The sequence below is a fragment of the Schistocerca nitens genome, chromosome 1, assembly GCF_023898315.1.
Source record: "Schistocerca nitens isolate TAMUIC-IGC-003100 chromosome 1, iqSchNite1.1, whole genome shotgun sequence".
Lineage (NCBI taxonomy): Eukaryota > Metazoa > Arthropoda > Insecta > Orthoptera > Acrididae > Schistocerca > Schistocerca nitens.
This window is the reverse complement of record NC_064614.1, coordinates 243,939,878-243,961,518: the sequence shown is the minus strand read 5'-3', so window position 1 is coordinate 243,961,518 and position 21,641 is coordinate 243,939,878. Positions and strand designations below refer to the sequence as shown.

The 21,641-nt window shown below is 41.6% G+C and overlaps 1 protein-coding gene across 1 annotated transcript in view; it reads left to right on the top strand.

Annotated features, from left to right (window-relative positions):
- Positions 1–21,641, top strand: part of LOC126246576 (uncharacterized) — a 600,905-nt gene that overhangs the window by 533,269 nt on the left and 45,995 nt on the right. Inside the window, exon 5 of the mRNA XM_049948405.1 lies at positions 20,618–20,723. Within this exon, the coding sequence (XP_049804362.1) occupies positions 20,618–20,723 (106 nt within the window). The remainder of the gene's footprint in view (positions 1–20,617; positions 20,724–21,641) is intronic.

Below are 21,641 nucleotides of genomic sequence, written 5' to 3'. Positions count from 1 at the left end.
TTTGTAATGTTACAACAAGTGTACGGCGATGATTGTTTATCGCGAACACAAGTGTTTGAGTGGTTTAAACGATTTAAAGATGGCCGCGAAGACACCAGTGATGACACTCGCACTGGCAGACCATTGTCAGCAAAAACTGATGCAAACATTGAAAAAATCGGTAAACTTGTTCGACAAGATCGCCGTTTAACCATCAGAGCAGTGTCTGAGTTAACAGGAGTTGACAAGGAAAGTGTCGAACAAGTTTACCGACTTTTCAATGTTTGCATCAGTTTTTGCTGACAATGGTCTGCCAGTGCGAGTGTCATCACTGGTGTCTTCGCGGCCATCTTTAAATCGTTTAAACTACTCAAACACTTGTGTTCGCGATAAACAATCATCGCCGTACACTTGTTGTAACATTACAAACGTTTCACTTGCAGATTTTCCTAGTTTGAAACAAAATTTTATGTTAACACGCTGTTCTTTCTGTACACTCAACATTTTCCGACGCACAGACAAAACGTCAACTACTTAAAACAGACGCCACGGGCAGACTGAGTGCAGGAGGCAGATGAAACTCGAGCAGTAGGCGGAGCGAGAGTCACGTGACAGGCCACGCGACTTTCAGCCTTATTGCATTAGTTTTATTGTTTCACCAGTACTAGTCCGGTTTTTTTCTAGCCTCACCTTGTAAACGTTCTGATCGCACCATAGGGATATAGCGTTTTAGTTTTGTTTTTCTAAATATGCATTTCTTGTTGTAAATATACTTTGTCAAACCGTATGTCTTGTCCATTTTGTTAACTCTTATACCCACTGCAAATTTTTCTAGTTTCTTTTGTTGTGTAATTTCTGCAAGACTCGTTGTACACTGAGGCCATAAAAATTATTGGATTGCGATTTCTCCAAGATTCTCTCTACACTGAGGTCATAAAAGTCATAGGATAGCGATATACTGCGGGAATATTCCGTACACAAGATGTAAAAGGGCAGTGCAGTGCTTTGTCGGTGCTGTCGTCTATACTCAGGCGATTCATGCGAAAAGACTTATGGCTATACGACGGGAATAAACAGGCTTTGAACGCGGAGTGGTAATTGGAGCCAGACACGTGGGACATTCAATTTCTGAAATCATTTGGGAATTCAATATTCCGAGAACCACAGTGTCAAGAATGTGCCAAGAATACCAAATTTCAGATATTACCTCTCTCCACGGACAACGCACTGGCCGAAAGCATTCACTCAACGACCGAGAGGAGCGGCACTTAACGTCGAGTTGTCAGTGCTAACAGACTAGCAACACTTCTTCCAATAACCGCAGAAACCAATATGGACGTACGATAAATGTATCCTTTAGGACAGTGCGGCGAAATTTGACGTGGCAATGGCATCAGCATATTGGGGGACTGAAATGCAGTCGTAGGGAAAGGAGTGGAAGAGAAGATTACAGGAGAATATGGGCTTGGGACAAAGAATGAAAGAGGAGAAAGACTAATTGAGTTCTGTAACAAATTTCAGCTAGTAATAGCGAATACTCTGTTTAAGAGTCACAAGAGGAGGAGGTATACTTGGAAAAGGCCGGGTGATACGGGACGATTTCAGTTAGATTACATCGTAGTCAGGCAGAGATTCCGAATTCAGATACTGCATTGTAAGGCGTACCAAGGAGCAGATATAGACTCATATCGCAGTTTAGTAGTGATGAAGAGTAGGCTGAAGTTTAAGAGATTAGTCGGGAAGAATCAATATGCAAAGAAGTGGGATACGGAAGTACTAAGGAATGACAAGATATGCTTGAAGTTCTCTAAGGCTATAGATACAGCAATAAGGAATAGCTCAGCATCCAGTACAGCTGAAGAGGAATGGGCACCTCTAAAAATGGCAATCACAGAAGTTGGAAAGATAAACATAGATACAAAGAAAGTAACTTCTAAGAAACCATGGGTAACAGAAGAAATAGTGCAGTTGATCGATGAAAGAAGGTAGTAGAAAAATGCTCAGGGAAATTCAGGAATACAGAAACATAAGTCGCTGAGGAATGAAATAAATAGGAAGTGCGGGGAAGCTAAGACGAAATGGCTGCAAGAAAAATGTGAAGAAATTGAAAAAGAAGTGATTGTCAGAAGGATTAACTCAGCATGTGACCCGGTCAAAATAACCTTCGGTGAAATTAAAAGCAAGGGTGGAAACATTAAGAGAGCAACGAAAATTCAACTGTTAAATGCAGAGAAGAGAGCGGATAAGTGGAAATAGTACATTGAAGGTATTTATGACTGGGAAGATTTGTCTGATGTGATGGAAAACAGGAGTCTACTTTGAAGAGATAGTGTATCCAGCATTAGAATCAAAATTTAAGAGAGCGTTGGAGGACTTCAGATGAAATAAGGAAGAAGGGATAGACAACATTCCATCAGAATTCCTAAAATCATTGTGGGAAGAGGCAACAAATCGACTATTTACGTTAGTGTGTAGAATGTATGAGTCATCATCAGACTTTCGGAGAAATATCATCCACGAAGACTGCAAGAGCTAACAAGTGGGGGCATTATAGCACAATCAGCTTAACAGCTCATGCATCCAAGTTACTGACAAGAATAATACACAGAAGAATAGAAAAGATAATAGAGGATGTGTTAGATGACGATCAGGTTGACTTTACGAAAGGCAAAGGCACCAGTGAGGCGATTCTGACGTTGAAATTGATAATGCAAGCGAGACTAAAGAAAACTCAAGATACGTTCATAGGATTTGTCGACCTGGAAAAAGCATTCGACATTGTAAAATGGTGCAAGATGTTCGAAATTCTGAGAAAAACAGTGATAAGCTCTAGGGGAAAAAAATTGAAATTTGTGGTAAGGTCTTATGGGACCAAATTGCTGAGGTCGTCGGTCCCTAAGCTTACGAACTAGTTAATCTAACTTAAACTAGCTTACGCTAAGGACGACACGCACACACATGCCCGAGGGAGGACTCGTACCTCCGACAGCGGGAACCGCCCGGACGGCGACAAGACGCCTCACACCGCGGCATATACAGGGTGTTTCAAAAATGACCGGTATATTTGAAACGGCAATAAAAACTAAACGAGCAGCGATAGAAATACACCGTTTGTTGCAATATGCTTGGGACAACAGTACATTTTCAGGCGGACAAACTTTCGAAATTACAGTAGTTACAATTTTCAACAACAGATGGCGCTGCAAGTGATGTGAAAGATATAGACGACAACGCAGTGTGTGGGTGCGTCATTCTGTACGTCGTCTTTCTGCTGTAAGCGTGTGCTGTTCACAACGTGCAAGTGTGCTGTGGACAACATGGTTTATTCCTTAGAACAGAGGATTTTTCTGGTGTTGGAATTCCACCGCCTAGAACACAGTGTTGTTGCAACAAGACGAAGTTTTCAACGGAGGTTTAATGTAACCAAAGGACCGAAAAGCGATACAATAAAGAATCTGGTTGAAAAATTTCAACGGACTGGGAACGTGACGGATGAACGTGCTGGAAAGGTAGGGCGACCGCGTACGGCAACCACAGAGGGCAACGCGCAGCTAGTGCAGCAGGTGATCCAACAGCGGCCTCGGGTTTCCGTTCGCCGTGTTGCAGCTGCGGTCCAAATGACGCCAACGTCCACGTATCGTCTCATGCGCCAGAGTTTGCACCTCTATCCATACAAAATTCAAACGCGGCAACCCCTCAGCGCCGCTACCATTGCTGCACGAGAGACATTCGCTAACGATATAGTGCACAGGATTGATGACGGCGATATGCATGTGGGCAGCATTTGGTTTACTGACGAAGCTTATTTTTACCTAGACGGCTTCGTCAATAAACAAAACTGGCGCATATGGGGAACCGAAAAGCCCCATGTTGCAGTCCCATCGTCCCTGCATCCTCAAAAAGTACTGGTCTGGGCCGCCATTTCTTCCAAAGGAATCATTGGCCCATTTTTCAGATCCGAAACGATTACTGCATCACGCTATCTGGACATTCTTCGTGAATTTGTGGCGGTACAAACTGCCTTAGACAACACTGCGAACACCTCGTGGTTTATGCAAGATGGTGCCCGGCCACATCGCACGGCTGACGTCTTTAATTTCCTGAATGAATATTTCGATGATCTTGTGATTGCTTTGGGCTATCCGAAACATACAGGAGGCGGCGTGGATTGGCCTCCCTATTCGCCAGACACGAACCCCAGTGACTTCTTTCTGTGGGGACACTTGAAAGACCAGGTGTACCGCCAGAATCCAGAAACAATTGAACAGCTGAAGCAGTACATCTCATCTGCATGTGAAGCCATTCCGCCAGACACGTTGTCAAAGGTTTCGGGTAATTTCATTCAGAGACTACGCCATATTATTGCTACGCATGGTGGATATGTGGAAAATATCGTACTATAGAGTTTCCCAGACCGCAGCGCCATCTGTTGTTGACAATTGTAACTACTGTAATTTCGAAAGTTTGTCCGCCTGAAAATGTACTGTTGTCCCAAGCATATTGCAACAAACGGTGTATTTCTATCGCTGCTCGTTTAGTTTATATTGCCGTTTCAAAAATACCGGTCATTTTTGAAACACCCTGTAGGAAAAGTCGGGTAACATACAACATGTGCAAGGGCCAAGAGGGAATAATAAGACTGGACGACCAAGTACGAAGTGCTCGGATTAAAAAAGGGTGTAAGACAGGAACGTAGTCTTTCGGGTCTACTGTTCAATATGTACATCGAAGAAGCTGTGATGGAAATGAAAGAAGGGTTCAAGAGTGGAATTAAATTTCAAGGTGAAAGGATATCAATGACACGATTCGCTGATGACATTGCTATCCTGAGTGAAAGTGAAGAAACATGATCTGCTGAATGGAATGAACAGTCTAATGAGTACAGAATATGGACTGAGAGTAAATTGAAGGAAGACGAAAATAATGAGACGTTGCCGAAATGAGAACTTAACATCACCATTGCAGATCACGCAGTAGATGAAGTCAAGGAATTCTGCTACCTAGGTCGCAAAATAACCAACGCTGGACGGAGAAAGAACGACACGAAAAGCAGACTAGCACTGGCAAAAGGCATTCCTGGCCAAGAGAAGGTGACTAGTGCCAAACAAAGCCCTTCATTTGAGGAAGAAATTTCTGAGAATATATGTCTGGAGCACAGCATTGTACGGTAGGGAAACACGGACTGTGGGAAAACTGGAACAGAAGAGAATCTAAGCATTTGAGATGTAGTGCTACAGATGAATATTGAAAATTACATGGACTGATAAGGTAACGAATGAGGAGGTTCTGCGCAGAATCGGAGAGGAAAGGAATATCTGGAAATTACTAACAAGGAGAAAGGAAAGGATGATAGGACATCTTTTAATACATCGGGGAATGAATTCCATGGCACTGGAGGGAACTGTAGAGGGCAAAAACTATAGAGGAAGACAGAGGTTTTAATACACCCAGCAAATAATTGAGAATGTCGGTTGCAAGTGCTACTGTAGATTAATAGATTGGCACAAGAGAGGAATTCGTGGCGAGCCGCACCAAACCAGTGTGAATACTGACGGCTCAAAGAAAAAAAGGGCTCGTGACCACTTCCATTGGACCTTAGACGACTGGATAACCCTGGCCTGGTCATGTGTGTCTTGATTTTAATTGGTAAGAGCTGATGGTAAGATTCGATTGTGACGCAGACCCCACGATGTAATCGACACAAGTTACCAACAAGGCACTGTGCAAGCCGGCGTTGGCTTCATTTGGTGTGAACTGAGTTTACATGCAATGAAATGGTTCCTCTGGTCCAACTGAAGCGATAATTGCTGGAAATTGATGTTTTCGGCTAGTTGGAGACCATTTGCAGCGGTTCATGGACTTCATGTTCCCAGACACCGATCGAAATTTTGTGGATGATAATGCGCCATATCGGCGGTCCACATCTGTTCACGGCCTTTGAAGAACGTTCTGGACAATTCAAGCCAATGATTTGGCCACCTATATAGCTCGACATGAGTCCCATCGAACATATTTGGGACATAATCGAGAGGTCAGTTCGTGCACAAAATCCTGCACCGGCAACACTTTCAGAATTATGGACGGCTACAGAGGCAGCATAGGTCAATCTTTTTGCAGGGGACTTCCAATGGCTTGTTGAGTCCATGCCACGTCAAGTTGCTGCACTATGTCCGGCAAAAAGAGGTCGGACACGATATTGGGAGGTATTCCATTAATGTATTTTACCTACTTTTTTCTATGAATTTTGGTGCATCTTTAATTTTTTTCTGGGACCAGTTCTATTTGCTACTTCTTCCAGAAGATTTATTTTGTTAGCTACGTCTGTTACTTCTGAAAGTATTACGAAATTGTCTGCAAGAGACAGATTTTTTTTACCTTAATTCCATTTGTTTTTCTTTCTAGAGTTATTGGATCAATTATGTGATTTCTTTGTTCCAAATTCCATATCGTTAAAATTTCTTCCGGAAGGCAGTTGGATAAATAACGAAAAGTGTGAGGTCATCCACATGAGTGCTAAAAGGAACTCTTTAAACTTCGGTTACACGATAACTCAGTCTAATCTAAAAGCTGTAAATTCAACTAAATACCCAGGTATTACAACTACGAACAACTTAAATTGAAATGAACAAACAGAAAATGTTGTGGGAAAGGCTAACCAGGACACTTATTGGCAGGACTCTTAGAAAATGTAACAGACCTACTAAGGAGACTTCATACACTACGCTTGTCCGTCCTCTTTTAGAATACTGCTGCGCGGTGTGGGATCCGTACCAGGTAGGACTGACGGAGTACATCAAAAAAGTTCAAAGAAAGGCAGAACGTTTTGTATCATCGCGAAATATGGGAGAGAGTGTACCGGAAATGATACAGGATATGGGCTGGAAATCATTAAAAGAAAGGCATTTTTGTTTGCGGCGGAATCTTCTCACGAAATTTCAGTCACCAACTTTCTCATCCGAATGCGAAAATATTTTGTTGTCACCGACCTACACAGGGTGGAACGATCAGCACAATAAAATAAGGGAAATCAGAGGTCGTACGGAAAGATATAGGTGTTCATTCTTTCCGCGCGCTGTACGAGATTGGAAAAATAGAGAATTGTGAAAGTGGTTTGATGAACCCTCTGCCAGGTACTTAAATGTGATTTGCAGAGTATCCATGTAGATGTAGATGTAGATAGTCTAGATGATAAACCAACCCCCTGTCGAGCAATAATTTTTATTTCAAATGACTGAAATACTTCTCCCATAAATTTAACTTTAGATATCGTATTTTTTAGAGTTTTACGAATCATGTTTGGTAGTATTGCTTTAACACAAAATTCTCTAATGTTTTTATTCATTGTTTCTCAGCCAGTCGAATCAAATGCCTCGTTGAAATCAATAAATGATACTACCATAGGTTTATTTTTTGTTAATACTGTTGTTTCGAATATTTACATTTACGAGAGCTTTTGAACTTGAGTAGGCATGATTTTTTCCTTATTCCTACAATCTTCCTGAATTCTCTTCATAAGCTCATTGTGTTCTTTCTTGCGTTCTTTCGACCATGTATTTCCTATCGTCTTTTCTGTGAGTCTTTGTGAGTGAATGTTTTTTATTATGTTTATGAACTGTTCTCGATTGCTCATGTTATTTTTGTATGATGATATGATTGTCATTTCTTTAATATCATCTTATGTTTCAGTGATCCATTTTGTCTTGTTGTTGGCAGTATTTACTATCTGCCTTATAATCTTGATCTTGTTCACTGTGTGGATATGTCAGTAGAACTTCATCCTTCTTTTTTTAAATGTGTCCGTTATTGCTTTTGTCTCAAGATCTCTCTTGACGATCTCTTTATCCAAATTCTTCCACGAAAATCAGGTCCAAATATTTTCCTGAGAATTTATTTTTCCTGCTTTTCAACCCATGTTATTTTTATTTAACCATGCAATGCCATGGTTTCTGCAGCGTAGAGTGGTTCCCGTAGAACTACTCTCTTCCGATGCGTTAATTTTGGGTTGACAGAAATATGTGTTTTATTGTAGTGACTCCACTTGAACTAAAATGCTTTTTTTAGTTTTATCAGTATATTATTTCCTGAATGGCTATTGTGATCTTTCCTGATAGCTGAATGATCTCTACTAGATATTTAAAGTGCGTAATCTGTCACAGTTTGTCGTACCGATTTATAATTGAGAGATTGTCTACACCCTTGCTTTCATGTATTGTGAATTTTCAGTTTTTAGTGAAACTTCTCCAGAGCATATTTCGCATCTCCTCTATTGTTTGTAAGAATAACGAGATCGTCTGCGAGAGCCAGACATTTTACATTGAATCTCTGCTATTTTTTAGTTACGAGTTGGATTCCCTTTATTAGCTTTTCCCATCCGTCACAGTTTTTTGCGGAATTATTTTAAATAGCAACGAGAGTCCGTATTTGTGGCGAACACTGGTGTGGATTTGAAATGATTCTGAAATATCTCTCATGAATTTAACTTTAGAGGTTGTATCCACTAACCTCTCTTGGCTAACTGCCCTTATTTTCCCGTCGATTTTAAATTCTTATTCAATAGTGTTTGTTTATCTATCGAATCATAACACTTTTTGAAGCAGATGAAACTTACCACGGTATTCATACATCTTCCTTCTTGTTTACAAAACTGTCTTTGGGTGTTATATCTATTCTATGAGGAATTCTGTCTTACACCATTGTGTTAATGGGACTGTCTGTTCTTCCAGCCAACTTAACATGGTGTATGAAAGAATTTTGAACACACGGGGAATATCGAGAATCCCCTATAATTATTCTGATTGGCCTTCCTGCTCTTTTGTAAAGAGGATGAATTAATGCACATTTCCACTCTGAAAGTATTTTCTCAGTTTCCCAAATGTTTGATTTAAATCTGTGGGTTGCTTGTGTGAGATTAGTGTCATTTAATTTCCACATTTCTGCTATTTTTTTGTCTTTCCCGGGAGTTTTTTTTTATTTTTCAAACAATTGGTTATTTCCTTTAGTTCTCAGGAGATAGTTTATCGGCAGATGATGGTTTTAAATCGTGATTGGATGGAGGTTTTTCAAAACAAGATTTTTCTATCGGATACTCACAGTTGAGCCATAAGTACTTAGCTAAAAGTTGACAGTTATTTTTCTTGCTCCTCTCCAATGATCCGTCGGACTGGCTGAAGCAAAGGTGAGGTAGTTGATGCCCTGTTAAGTTTTCTCTAAAAATTCAGTAAAAGTTTTTTGCGGTATTCTGATAAAGTCTTGTTCAATTACTTTAAGCCGGTTTGTATCATACCTTTGATCTTTGTTTTTCTCTTCTTATTGCCTTGGGAGATTCTTCCCGCGTCTTTTAAAATTCCTGGTACTTTTCTGTGACTTTGTTGCTACTGTAAGTCTCCCATGCGTATATTCTCTCCTCTACTGCCTGATTACAGATAATTCCACCGCCTGTTTTTCCTCATTTCTTTCTAGGGAGTTGGCCCAAACGCATAGTGTTTTTCAGCCTGTCTGCAAGTTCCTTCCAAAACGTGATATTTCCTGAAGAATTGCTTCCTTGGTGAGTTACAGGTAATTTGGATCTGTTCTGAGTGTTTTGTTGATTTATGTTCTCTTTCTGTTAGGTTGTTGTCTAAGACTGTGGTCTTACTCAAAACATTTCTTTCTTATTCGTACGTTATGGATTTTGTTAGTCTCTCGCATCACCGTTTTCATTTGTTCGCTTTTGAGACGTGAGAACTGTGGTTTTCCTGAATTTTAGCTTTGTTGAGCTGTCCATTGAAATGTTGTAATACACATTCACAAGATGTTTAGAGGTTTTATTTGTCGTGTCCTCCAGTGACCGCCGAGTGGTAAACGCGACAGACTCTAATCCGGGGCTTGGGTTCTGTTCCCGACACTGCCAGGGCGTTTTCCTTGGTGGGAGGACTGGACCGGGTTGTCACCTGTCAGCTGAAGAGCTACAATATTGAGGCGTAGCGCCTCCAAATTTGAAACGTTGACAATAGTTGGGAGTGTGATGTGCTGACCCCATGCCCCTCCATAGCGCGCTCGATGATTAATGACTGAGGATAACAAGGCGTGCGGTCGAGTAGAACGTGGTCTTCAGGGCCTGACCGCGAGCTTTCCCAGAAGTCTCCTAACGCATATGAATCTCATCTATCGTAGTCATTTGCTGGACCACGTCCACTTATCAGAATGTAAGCCTTGTTCCAAGTTTGGTGAAATTGTGATTTTTCATTCTAAAGCTGAGTTGAAATTTATGTATGCTATCATTCAAGATCAATGTAAAACTTTCAAAAATATGATTGTTGAGCCGGCCACTGTGGCCGAGCGGTTCTAGGCGCTTCAGTCCGGAACCGCGCGACTGCTACGGTCGCAGGTTCTAATCCTGTCCTTAAGTTAGTTAGGTTCAAGTAGTTCTAAGTTCTAGAGGACTGATGACCTCAGATGTTAAGTTCCATAGTGCTCAGAGCCATTTGAACCTTTTTATGAATGTTGAACAAAGAAAATATCTGCAACAATGCGGTCAAACTTTTCGGTTTGTTTACATCTTGTACTACACGTAGGAGTTATTACCTGTGCCTAAGTCTGTTCAATGTAATCAACATGACTGTAAAATATAAAATTTACAAAGTGATTGCTGCCCAAAGATTGAACCCATTAATTCAAATAACTGTAAGTAATGCCACTAAGACTTCTTTATGCTGTAAATAATGTCAGATGGCTCGCCACATTCAGTGTTTACTTGTTTCGATTTTTCTGGCTTGTCACAGCTACACAACGACCCCCACAGTACTACAAACAACCCCCAAACACTGTGCATCATCATATACTGAGTTGCTAGGTGACTTGAAATCGGTAATTGTAAAATATAAATTCTACCATCGCAGGAGTCGACTGGTTTATTTCTGAAAATCTTAATTCTCTGAATATATTCTGCCATACTTGCACCATTGAATGGATTAAAACTTCCGTTTATTTTGTTTTCATTACTGCACAATTTCAGCTGTGTTCCCATATTCGAATCATTTTATAAAAAATTAACATAATCAAAATCGCAAAGAATTCCACATTTTTATACACGGTCCAGTCACATTAATGTGACCAGCGCCTGTGTTAGGCGTCAACTCGTAATAACCACTCACAGACGGGAGGTGGCAGCACTCTCAGTGGAGAGTATATACACTGAGGTGACAAAGTCATGGGATAGGGATATGCACATATATAGAAGGCGGTAGTATCGCCTAGGTATAGGAGGTATAAAAGTGCAGTGCATTGGCGGAATTGTCATTTTTACTCAGCTGACTCGTGCGAAAAGATGTCCGACGCGATCATTGCCGCTCGACGGGAATTAACAGACTTTGAACTCAGAACGGTAGTTGGAGCTAGACCCATGGGGCATTCCCTTAGGAAAATCGTTAGGGAATTCAATTTTACGAGATCTATTGTCAATAGCGTGCCGAAAATGTCATAATTCAGACTTTACCTCTCACCGCACCCATCACATTGGCCGACGGCCTACACTTCACGATCGAGAGCAGCGGCCCTTGCGTAGTCAGTGGTAACGGACAAGCAACACTGCGTGAAATAGCTGCAGAAACCAGTGTGGGACGTACGACGAAAGAATTCGTCAGGAGAGTGCGGCAAAATTTGGCGTTAGTTGGCCGTGGTATCAGATGACCAACGCGAGGTCTTCTCAAAGAGCACAACATCGTCTGCAGCGACTCTCCTTGGCTCGTGACCTTATCGGTGGGACCCTAGACGACTGGAGGACCTTGTCAGTCCCGGTTTCAGATGGTAAGAGCTGATGGTAAGGTTAGAGTGTGATGCAGCCCCACGAAGTCATAGACCCAAGTTATCAAAAAAGCACTTTGCAAACTGCTGGTGGTTCGATAATCATAATATATGTGCTATTTGGAGACCATTTGCAGCCATTCATAGACTTCAAATTCCCAAGCAACAAAGCACCATGTTACCGGACCACAACTGTTCGCGACTGCTTTGAAGAATTCTGGACATTTCGAGTGGATGAGTTATTTTGCCACTCAGATCGCCCAACATGAATCTCATCGAACATTTATGGGATATAATTTAGAGGTCAGTTCGTGCAGAAAGTCCTGCACCGGCAACGCTTTAAGAATTATGGGCGGGTATAGAGGCAGCATGCCTCAGTATGTCTGCAGGGGACTTCCAGCGACTTGTTGAATCCATGCCACGGCGAGTTGCGGCACTATGCCGGGCTAAAGGGGACCCAACACGGTATGAAGTACTGTCTCATGACTTTTGACACCTCAGTATATGTTGTAGGCGTCATTTATGAAATGATTTTTGGAAATTTCTCTCCTTAGGCAGTGAAACAAGGATTGAAAGGGTTTTTAAAATATGCCGCTATTAAGGAAATCTCGAAACTAGAATTACGAAAAATGGTATTTGGTTTGTCGGTCAGAAATAAAATTAAAAAAAAATTGACGAAAGAAAAATCGCAACACCAAAAAATTATTGATGTAGGATAATGAAATTTTGGGGATACTTTTGTGTAGGTAACATATTCAAGTGATTAAAATTGCAAGATCTCAGGTTAATCTAAGCCGAAATAAGTTATTGCAAATGAGAAATGGTGGTAGATTAATAACCAGTGTAACCAACAGAAAGTGGAATGAGAGCATGCAAACGTGCACGCATTGTGTTGTACAGATGCCGGATATTAGTTTGTGTGATGGAGTTCCATGCCTGTTGCAGTTGGTCAGTCAATACAGGGACGCGTAATGTTGTTTGTGGACGACACTGGAGTGGTCGTCAGATGATGTCACATATGTGCTCACTTGTACACAGATCCAGTGATCGAACAGGCCAAGTCAACATGTCGACACTCTACAGAACATTTTGGTTTGTGATAGTGGCATGTGGGCGAGCGTTATCCTGCTGCAAAACACCTCCTGGAATACTGTTCATAAAAGGCAACACAACAGGTCGAATCACCGTATAGTTTTTGCAGCGAGGGTGTGTGGGATAACCACTACAGCATAGAAAATGGAACCTCAGACCATAACTCCAGGATTTGGTCCAGTGTGTCTTTCACGCAGATAGGTTGATTGCAGGCTCTCAACAGGCCTCCTCGTTATCAACACATAGTCATCACTCGCACGTAGGCTGAAACAGCTTTCATCAGCAAACACAACAGATCTCCACCCAGCCCACCAATGAGCTCTCGCTTGACACCACTGAAGTCTAAAATGTAGACTTTCACGGCCGGAAATATCATGTCCATTATAATTATCCGGGCTGTTATGCCGTGGTCGGTTGATGAATTCTGTGATGATTCCCAACGTTTCGTCTCCGACTGCGGGAGACATCTTCAAGGGGGTCCGTAGCTCGATGGAAGGTCCAACACACCCACTGGCTCGCTACTGACTGCCGCTAAATTCCGTGTCCGCGCGCTCCCGCGCCGCGGCGTGACGTCACGTGTTTTGAAAACGTCAGTGCAATTGGCCGCTGTCCGTCGCCGTCGATCGCTGTTACCATCACCCAGTAGTGGACGGGTGGTACACATCTTCTTTAACACCGGCATCCATATACCGTTTAATTTCACGCCCTCCTCCTTTCGATTGAAATTATTTGGGTGTTTAGCGATTTCGATTACCTCCCCGTAGAGCCTTTCGTAATATCCGCTTGTGGCCGCTAGTACTTGCGTCTCCTCGAAACGAATATTGTGGTTCCCTGGCTGGAAAGCATGCTCCGCAACAGCTGATCGTTCCGTTTCTCCTCTTCTACAATTTCCCTTGTGCTCTTCCAAACCTTTAGAAACAGTTCTTTTGGTGGTACCCACATAAACATCACAACAGCTGCATGGGATCCTATACAGTCCAGCTTTTTCCAATGGTTTGCGAGCGTCCTTGGCAGGCTTAACGTATTCCTGTATCTTCCTGGTGGGCTTGTAAATTACGGTAATATTCCGCTTCGTCAAGATCCTCCCTATTCTTTCCGTTACATTTTTAACAAACGGCAGGAAAACCTTATATTTTTCAGTAGCCTGTACGTCAGTATGATTTCTGCGTGGCTGCCTCAACGCACGTTTTATTTCGTCGGACGAATATCCGTTCTCCTTTAGTGCATTGTGGAGATGTTCCATCTCAGCGTCGAGCAACTCAGGTTCACAAATATTTCTAGCTCTGTCCGCTAACGTCTTGATAACACCCCGCTTCTGTTGTGGGTGGTGGTTCGAATCCCGGTGCAAATAACGGTCCGTGTGCGTGGGTTTGCGGTACACTGAGTGGCCCAAACTACCATTTTCGTTTCTAAAAACCAGCACATCGAGGAAATGTAATTTGCCGTCTACCTCCTCCTCCATTGTAAACTGAATTCTCGAGTTTATACTGTTCAGATGTTCGTGGAACCGGCTTAGTTCCTCCCTACCATGTCTCCACAGTACAAACGTGTCATCCACGTATCGGAACCATACATTTGATTTTTTGCTGGCAGTACCTAAGGCCTGTTCTTCGAATTTCTCCATAAAGAAGTTTGCAATTACGGGACTTAGGGGGCTTCCCATAGCCACGCCATCCGTTTGCTCATAAAACTGTTCATTCCACTTGAAGTATGTGGTCGTCAAACAACACTTAAACAGTTCTAAAATATCGGCAGGAAAAATTCGATCCAGCTGTTCCAATACATCGTTAAGTCGAACCACGGTAAACAGCGATACCACATCGAAGCTGACCAATATGTCCTCCGGCTGGACCACTATGCCATTCAATCTGCTGATGAAATGTGTCGAATTCTTTATATAAGAGTCCGAACGGCCCACATGTGGTTTTAACAGAGTAGTCAAAAACTTGGCTAACGAGTAGGTGGGCGAACCAATGGCACTTAGTATCGGTCTTAACGGCACATTTTCTTTATGAATTTTGGGCAATCCATAAAGCCTCGGTGGTAGCGCAACCAAATTGCAGAGACCTTTCTGTACACTCTCTTCAATGGAGGACTTTTTTATTAACCGCGACACAGTTCTGAGAACGTTGTTAGTGGGGTCCTTGACCGATATGTGTTCTTCGAAAAATTCATTTTCGAGAACGACGATTCGTATATATATGTCAAACCAAACATGGTGGTCAGATTGATAGCTACTTTCTTACAATTTTCATATTTTTCTGAAACATGTTTACGCAAAAATTCTTCATTGGATACAGTTTTAGACATTTGCAAAGAAATATCTTCTTGCAAGTCGATTATCTCCACTTGAAGTGAAGACTTTGAAACGCTGAACAACTTAGCATCTACATCACTCCATTCTGCCGATGCATCAACTTCATAAGGAAATTTTAGGAGTTGAGACAGCTTTCCAATTTTGCAAAGTCTTGAACTCATGTAGCACATGCGTCCCTTATCAGACAGAAATCTTACATACACTGCAATGTCTTTTTCAGATTTCTCTTTTTTATACTCAATAATTGTTGGGAAATGAATAAATTTGTGCCTTGCAATATCTTTGTTTAAAAAATATCCAGCTTACAACGAAAAGCAGACACGCTTTGTATCAGATCACATATTAATTTCCCATTCCCTTGTAACTCTATGTTGAGCACATTTAAATGTTTCAGACTATCCTTCAGAAAAGCCACAGCTAGCATATTGCGCTCGTTTTTTATGAACTCTAAGTGATTCTTTGCTCCCTGCGTACCCAAGATTTGCAAGAAGTAGGTTACTTCTTCCTTTATTAACCAGAAACGTTCAGCAACTTGACCTTTACTTAACCAACGAACATCGTAGTATTACAATAAGTCAGAATATTCTGCATCACATTCTGAAAGAAACTTCTTGAACTTTCGGTGTTGAAGAGAAGAATGAGATCTCACAAAATTAATCAACTGCACCAAGCTGTCCATTACTTCTTTCAGTGTAGCACTGAGTTTTCCACAAAGGGCAGTCTGATGAATTATACACAGATACGATATTAGACCTGGATTCTGATCCCTGATTTTCTTTACTACACCTTTTTCTTTGCCAATCATCGCTGGGGCTACGTCAGTAAAAAAGCGATACTATTTTATCATAACGAATGTTGGAATTATTAATAAATTCGTCAATCGCTTTGAATAAATTTTCTCCTCGAGTGTTACCTTTCAAAGGCGATATTGCGAGCAATTCTTCCCTGAATATCTAATTTTCAATGTCGAAAAAACTCACGAAAATAGAGATTTGTTCATCATCAACAATGTCACATGATTCGTCAAGTGCAATGGCGTAGCATGGTGCCTTTTACAAAAGTACGAGCAGAATGCTTTTAATATCAGTAGCTAAAATTTCCGTTCTTCTTGTATTACTTCTTGCCGACATTAGAATACTTTGAATTGCAGCGACAACACCCTTTTTTTCTTCAAAAAGTGCCGAGGCTACTTTCAACATACATTATTTCATTATTTCAGAATCTGAAAATGGTTTTTGGTGTTTACTAAGTGTCCAGCACACACGTAACGCTGCTTCTGCCGATTTTTCTTGCTCATTCATGTAGCGAACCAACAGTTTCGTGCTTTTTTCGTAAGAAGTGAGATATTCCTTTATTTGAATTTAAATTTTATCGTGATGAGTTTACAAAGAAGCTATACATATCACATTTATACATTATCTAAAAGAATTATATTACCTGTAGTTTTTCTTTACGAACCTCACTGCCAAGAGGAAAGTTTTTGTGGAATTGCTGATGAGTTGTTTCATTGTGTCACTTGAAATTACCGCTTTTAATAACAGCGACAGTTTTATTACATATTAAGCAAACTGGAACCGCTTGAGGCTATCAGGCATCGTAAAACAATGTTGCTCAGTCCATTCAGTCAAAAATCTCCTATTTTCAGTTTTCACTTTTCGCTTTTTAGGACCCATTATTAATGTAGGTATCTATGCACGAAAAGGTTTTTCACACGACAAATTGTAAAACAAATGAATAATTGCTCTGCGGCCTGCATGCGATTGACGAAACGAATACCGACCGCCAACTGTAGTCTCTTTGACTAAAACGACAGGTTCGGACTTGTTTAACAAATGAACGAGTGAGCAGTGACGCGTGGTGGGAGGCGCTACTCGCCGAGAAAAGTAGAATGAAATAGATAGACTTGACTCAATGATTTGCTAATCTACTCGACAAAATTTTTGTTTTTCAGATACGTTTAGTTACTACATTACTCAGTACTCGACTAAATTACTAGCCTAGTGAGAATGAGGCGCCGGGATTCTTAGTTGGCCGTCGGACTGTACTTAATAATATTTGGCGATCCGAGGTGCGACCTTCATGGGTCCGTATACGGACCGCGGTTCGCCTGTTGCCCATCTCTGCCCTAAGGGATGAAATAGTGGGTGAAAGTTGTTATCGAACATATATCATTGTTAAAGAACTAGACAAGTAACTTAAAAACTATATCTATGAACATTAACATTTGACTTCTAGCTTATAAATAATAAAATACATGTTCCTGTGTTTTTGGAAATTGAACCCGTAAGAGATAACACAGTGGATGAAGAAATTGGAAATTTATAGGAAGTTCTTATGGGACCAAAGTGCCGAGGTCATCGGTCCCTAGGCTTACACCCTACTTAATCTAACTTAAACTAACTTACTCTAAGGACAACACACACGCCAATGCCCGAGGGAGGACTCACACCTTCGAGGAGGAGGGGGGGGGGGGGGGGACCGTGGCAAGAGGCCTTAGACAACGCGGGTACAGTGGATGAAAAGTTTTATACAAGTATTTCATTGAGACAACATTTTTAAAGGTAAATATATGATAATTTGTATTTGATTTCTCGGTTAGAAATAAAAAACTACGTGTTTCAGTGTTTTTGGAAATAGTACCCGTAAAGGGGTGAAATAGGAGATGAAAGTTTTAATGAAAATATTTCATTATATTGAAACATTTTTAAAGCTAAATCTATGAAAATTGTTATGTGACTTCTAGGTTAGAAATAAAGAAATATGTCTTAGGGGATAAAAGTTTTTGTGGAAGTATCACCACAACAACTTAAAAGGCACGATTAACAAAACCTCCAACTCCAGCAACTAGAATATCTTTTTGATCAAGTACGTTCGGAAAAGACCATGCTTGTATGGCCTTAATCAGCGTGAAAAGTTTAGAAAGTGTTGCAATTTGTGAAGGAAATCAAAGAGCGATATTTAACAATCACCACGACGAATCTATTTTGTCACAGTAGCCCAGAAAAAGAAATGAATTTTTAATATATTAATTTTTCGGTAAGCGTAATATATGTTTATCGAATTATTCTTATTGTAATTACTACGCAAACTAATCATTACTGATGGCAGCATAGATACCAAGTTCAAGTGTCATTCCACGTACAGGAATATCCATTTGAGACGGTCACGTGCACTATTAGTAGATTGTTGATTTGTATGTAATCAATATATAAATTGAATTATTTTTTTTTAAAGTGTGCCAATATTATACGAAGAATTGCTTCATTAAAATTTAATATCCCGTCTGCAGCTTACCTTGCATTGGCTAGATACACTGTTTGCAAAGTACCTAGATTAACACATGGACAATGATACAAACTTGATTACAGTAAAACAAAAAATCTGTGCGGGCGATACTGTCTATGTGACCAAAGAAGTGGGCTCTAAGCTCTTTTTTTTATATATACATCAGTCTTCTGATTTGTTTGATGGGGTCCGCCAAGAATTCCTCTCCTGTGCCAATCTTTACATCTCAGATTGGCACTTGCAACCTATTTCCTGAATTATTTGCTGCATGTATTCCAATCTCTGTCTTTCTCTATAGTTTTTACCCTCTACAGCTCCCTCCAGTACAATGGAACTTATTCCGTGATGTGTTAATAGGTGTCCTACCATACTGTCCTTCCTCTTGCCAGTGTTTTCCATGTATTCCTTTCCTCCCCTGATTATTCAGAGAACCTCCTCATTTCTTACCTTATGAATCAACCTAATTTTCAACATTCTTCTTCAGCACCACATCTAAAATGCTTTGATTCTCATCTGCTCCGGTTTTCTCACAGACCATGTTTCACTACCATAAGATACTGTGTTCGCAAATTAAGTCCTATGTTTGGTACTAGTGGTCTTCTCTTGGCCAGGAATGGCCTTTTTGCCAGTGTTAGTCTGCTTTTGATGTCCTCCTTGCTCCGTCCGTCATTGGTTGTTTTATTACCAAGGTAACCGAATTCCTTAACTTCATCTACTTCGTGACGGTCAATCCTGATAAGTTCCTCCCTGTTCTCATTTCTGCTACTTCTCATTACTTTCATCTTTCTGCGATTTACTCTCAATCCATATTCTGCACATATTAGATTGTTCATTTCATTCAACAGATTCTGTAATTCATCGTCACTTTCACCGTGGATAGCAATGTAATCAGCGAATCTTATCATTGATAATCCCTTCACCTTGTATTTTAATCCCAATCTTGAATCCTTCTTTTGTTTCCATCATTACTTCTTCGGTTTATAGATTGAAAAGTAGGGGCAAAAGACTACATCCTTGTCTTGCGTTCTTTTTAATCCGAGCACTTCGTTCTTGATCTAAGGTAGCCGAGAATATATGAAATGCTGTTGACCCCACGAAACCAGCAATAAATGAACGGCAGCAGCGAATTGTGGGTAACACTGCGAGGTGCGTGGATCAGTATCCCTCCACAACGTTTGCAACACCATATAGTGTTCACGCCCGCAGCTCGTGGTCGTGTGGTAGCGTTCTCGCTTCCCACGCCCGGGTTCCCGGGTTCGATTCCCGGCGGGGTCAGGGATTTTCTCTGCCTCGTGATGACCGTAGATGTTAAGTCCCATAGTGCTCAGAGCCATTTGAACCATTTATAGTGTTCACGTCTCGACGTCTGACTTAAGTTTTGAGGGCTCGCGGGAGAGCGACTGGCACATGCAGAGCCATCTCGTGACTTTTGGCCACTCTACATCTGCATCTACATCTACATTTATACTCCGCAAGCCACCCAACGGTGTGAGGCGGAGGGCACTTTACGTACCACTGTCATTACCTCCCTTTCCTGTTCCAGTCGCGTATTCTTCGCGGGAAGAACGATTGCCGAAAAGTCTCCGTGCGCGCTCGAATCTCTCTAATTTTGCATCCGTGATCTCCTCGGGAGGTATAAGTAGGGGGAAGCAATATATTCGATACCTCATCCAGAAACGCACCCTCTCGAAACCTGGACAGCAAGCTACACCGCGATGCAGAGCGCCTCTCTTGCAGAGTCTGCCACTTGAATTTGCTAAACATCTCCGTAACGCTATCACACCTACCAAATAACCCTGTGATGAAACGCGCCGCTCTTCTTTGAATCTTCTCTGTCTCCTCTGTCAACCCAACCTGGCACGGATCCCACAATGATGAGCGATACTCAAGTATAGGCAGAACGAGTGTTTTGTAAGCCACCTACTTTGTTGATGGACTACATTTTCTAAGGACTCTCCCAATGAATAAGTAACTGCTACCAGTGTTTGTTTCGCTATCATATAATCATACAATAAAGGATCCTTCTTTCTATGTATTCGCAATACATTACATTTGTCTATGTTAAGGGTCAGTTGCCGCTCCCTGCACCAAGTGACTATCCGCTGTAGTTGGTGGTTCGCGTGTTGAGACAGGTAGTGAGAATGCTGTACCCTGGTGTTGCAGGGTCGATGCTGGTGCTGCTGGCGCTGCTGTACCTGGTGCTGTCGTGCCGGGCGCGCTCCGCCACCAAGGAGACGCTGCTGCACAACCGCGAGGAGAGCTTCGACAGGTAATGCCACACTCCTCTCCTCTATTCTCCTGTTACCTGCCGTAGCTGCACACTGGCAACACAGACACTGCTCATGACGAGTGAGGATAGCAATGTCATCTGCGAATCTTATCACTGATAGCCTTACACCTTCAATTTTAATTCTACTCTTGAACATTTTTTTTAATTCCGTCATTGCTACTTCCATGTATAGACTGAACTGCAGTGTGTGCACAGAGTGGAGACCACTGCCGTATCTGAGGCAGCTTGGGGCAAACGGGCAATGAAAGAAAGTACTGCGAGAAGACGAGGTGTGAATGATGATTCCTAGCTCTTTGCCAGATGCACACATCTTCATCTGATCGCCTCGCAGTTCAGTGAAATAGTACACCAATGTGCGCTGGCACCAATGTTTAGAGAGCCGGGTGATATGGATCCAGTCTTTCTAAACTGGATCCATATCACCCGGCTATGGGCTGAAACTCAGTGCTAAAAGTACAAGTATCTCCATACCTGTCCACATATCATGGTACGAGGGTCGTTCAATGAGTAATGCCCCACATTTTTTTCTCAGAACATATTTATTGTTAAGAGTCAGAATTTGGTGACAATATACAGTACATCAACATGTCTTGTCCAAGTCCTATTTTTCTACGTAGTCTCCATCGCGTTCTATGAGCGTACGCCAACGTTGGAAAGATCATGTATTCCCTGCTGGTAAAAGCTCTTGTCCTCTAGGCGTTGCCATGTTTTCATTCCATGACTGACACTCTCGTCATCTTCAAAGTATGTTCCCCGTAGAGAATCTTAAAGCGGCCCAAAGCGTATAACGGCATCCGCATGATTCAGCAGGTCTGAAGCAGTGGCTATGACAGGGCGTCCAGAGCGTGGCTGATCAGGGAGCTGTGTTTCTGCATTTCCTGAGGCTGTAACTTTCTT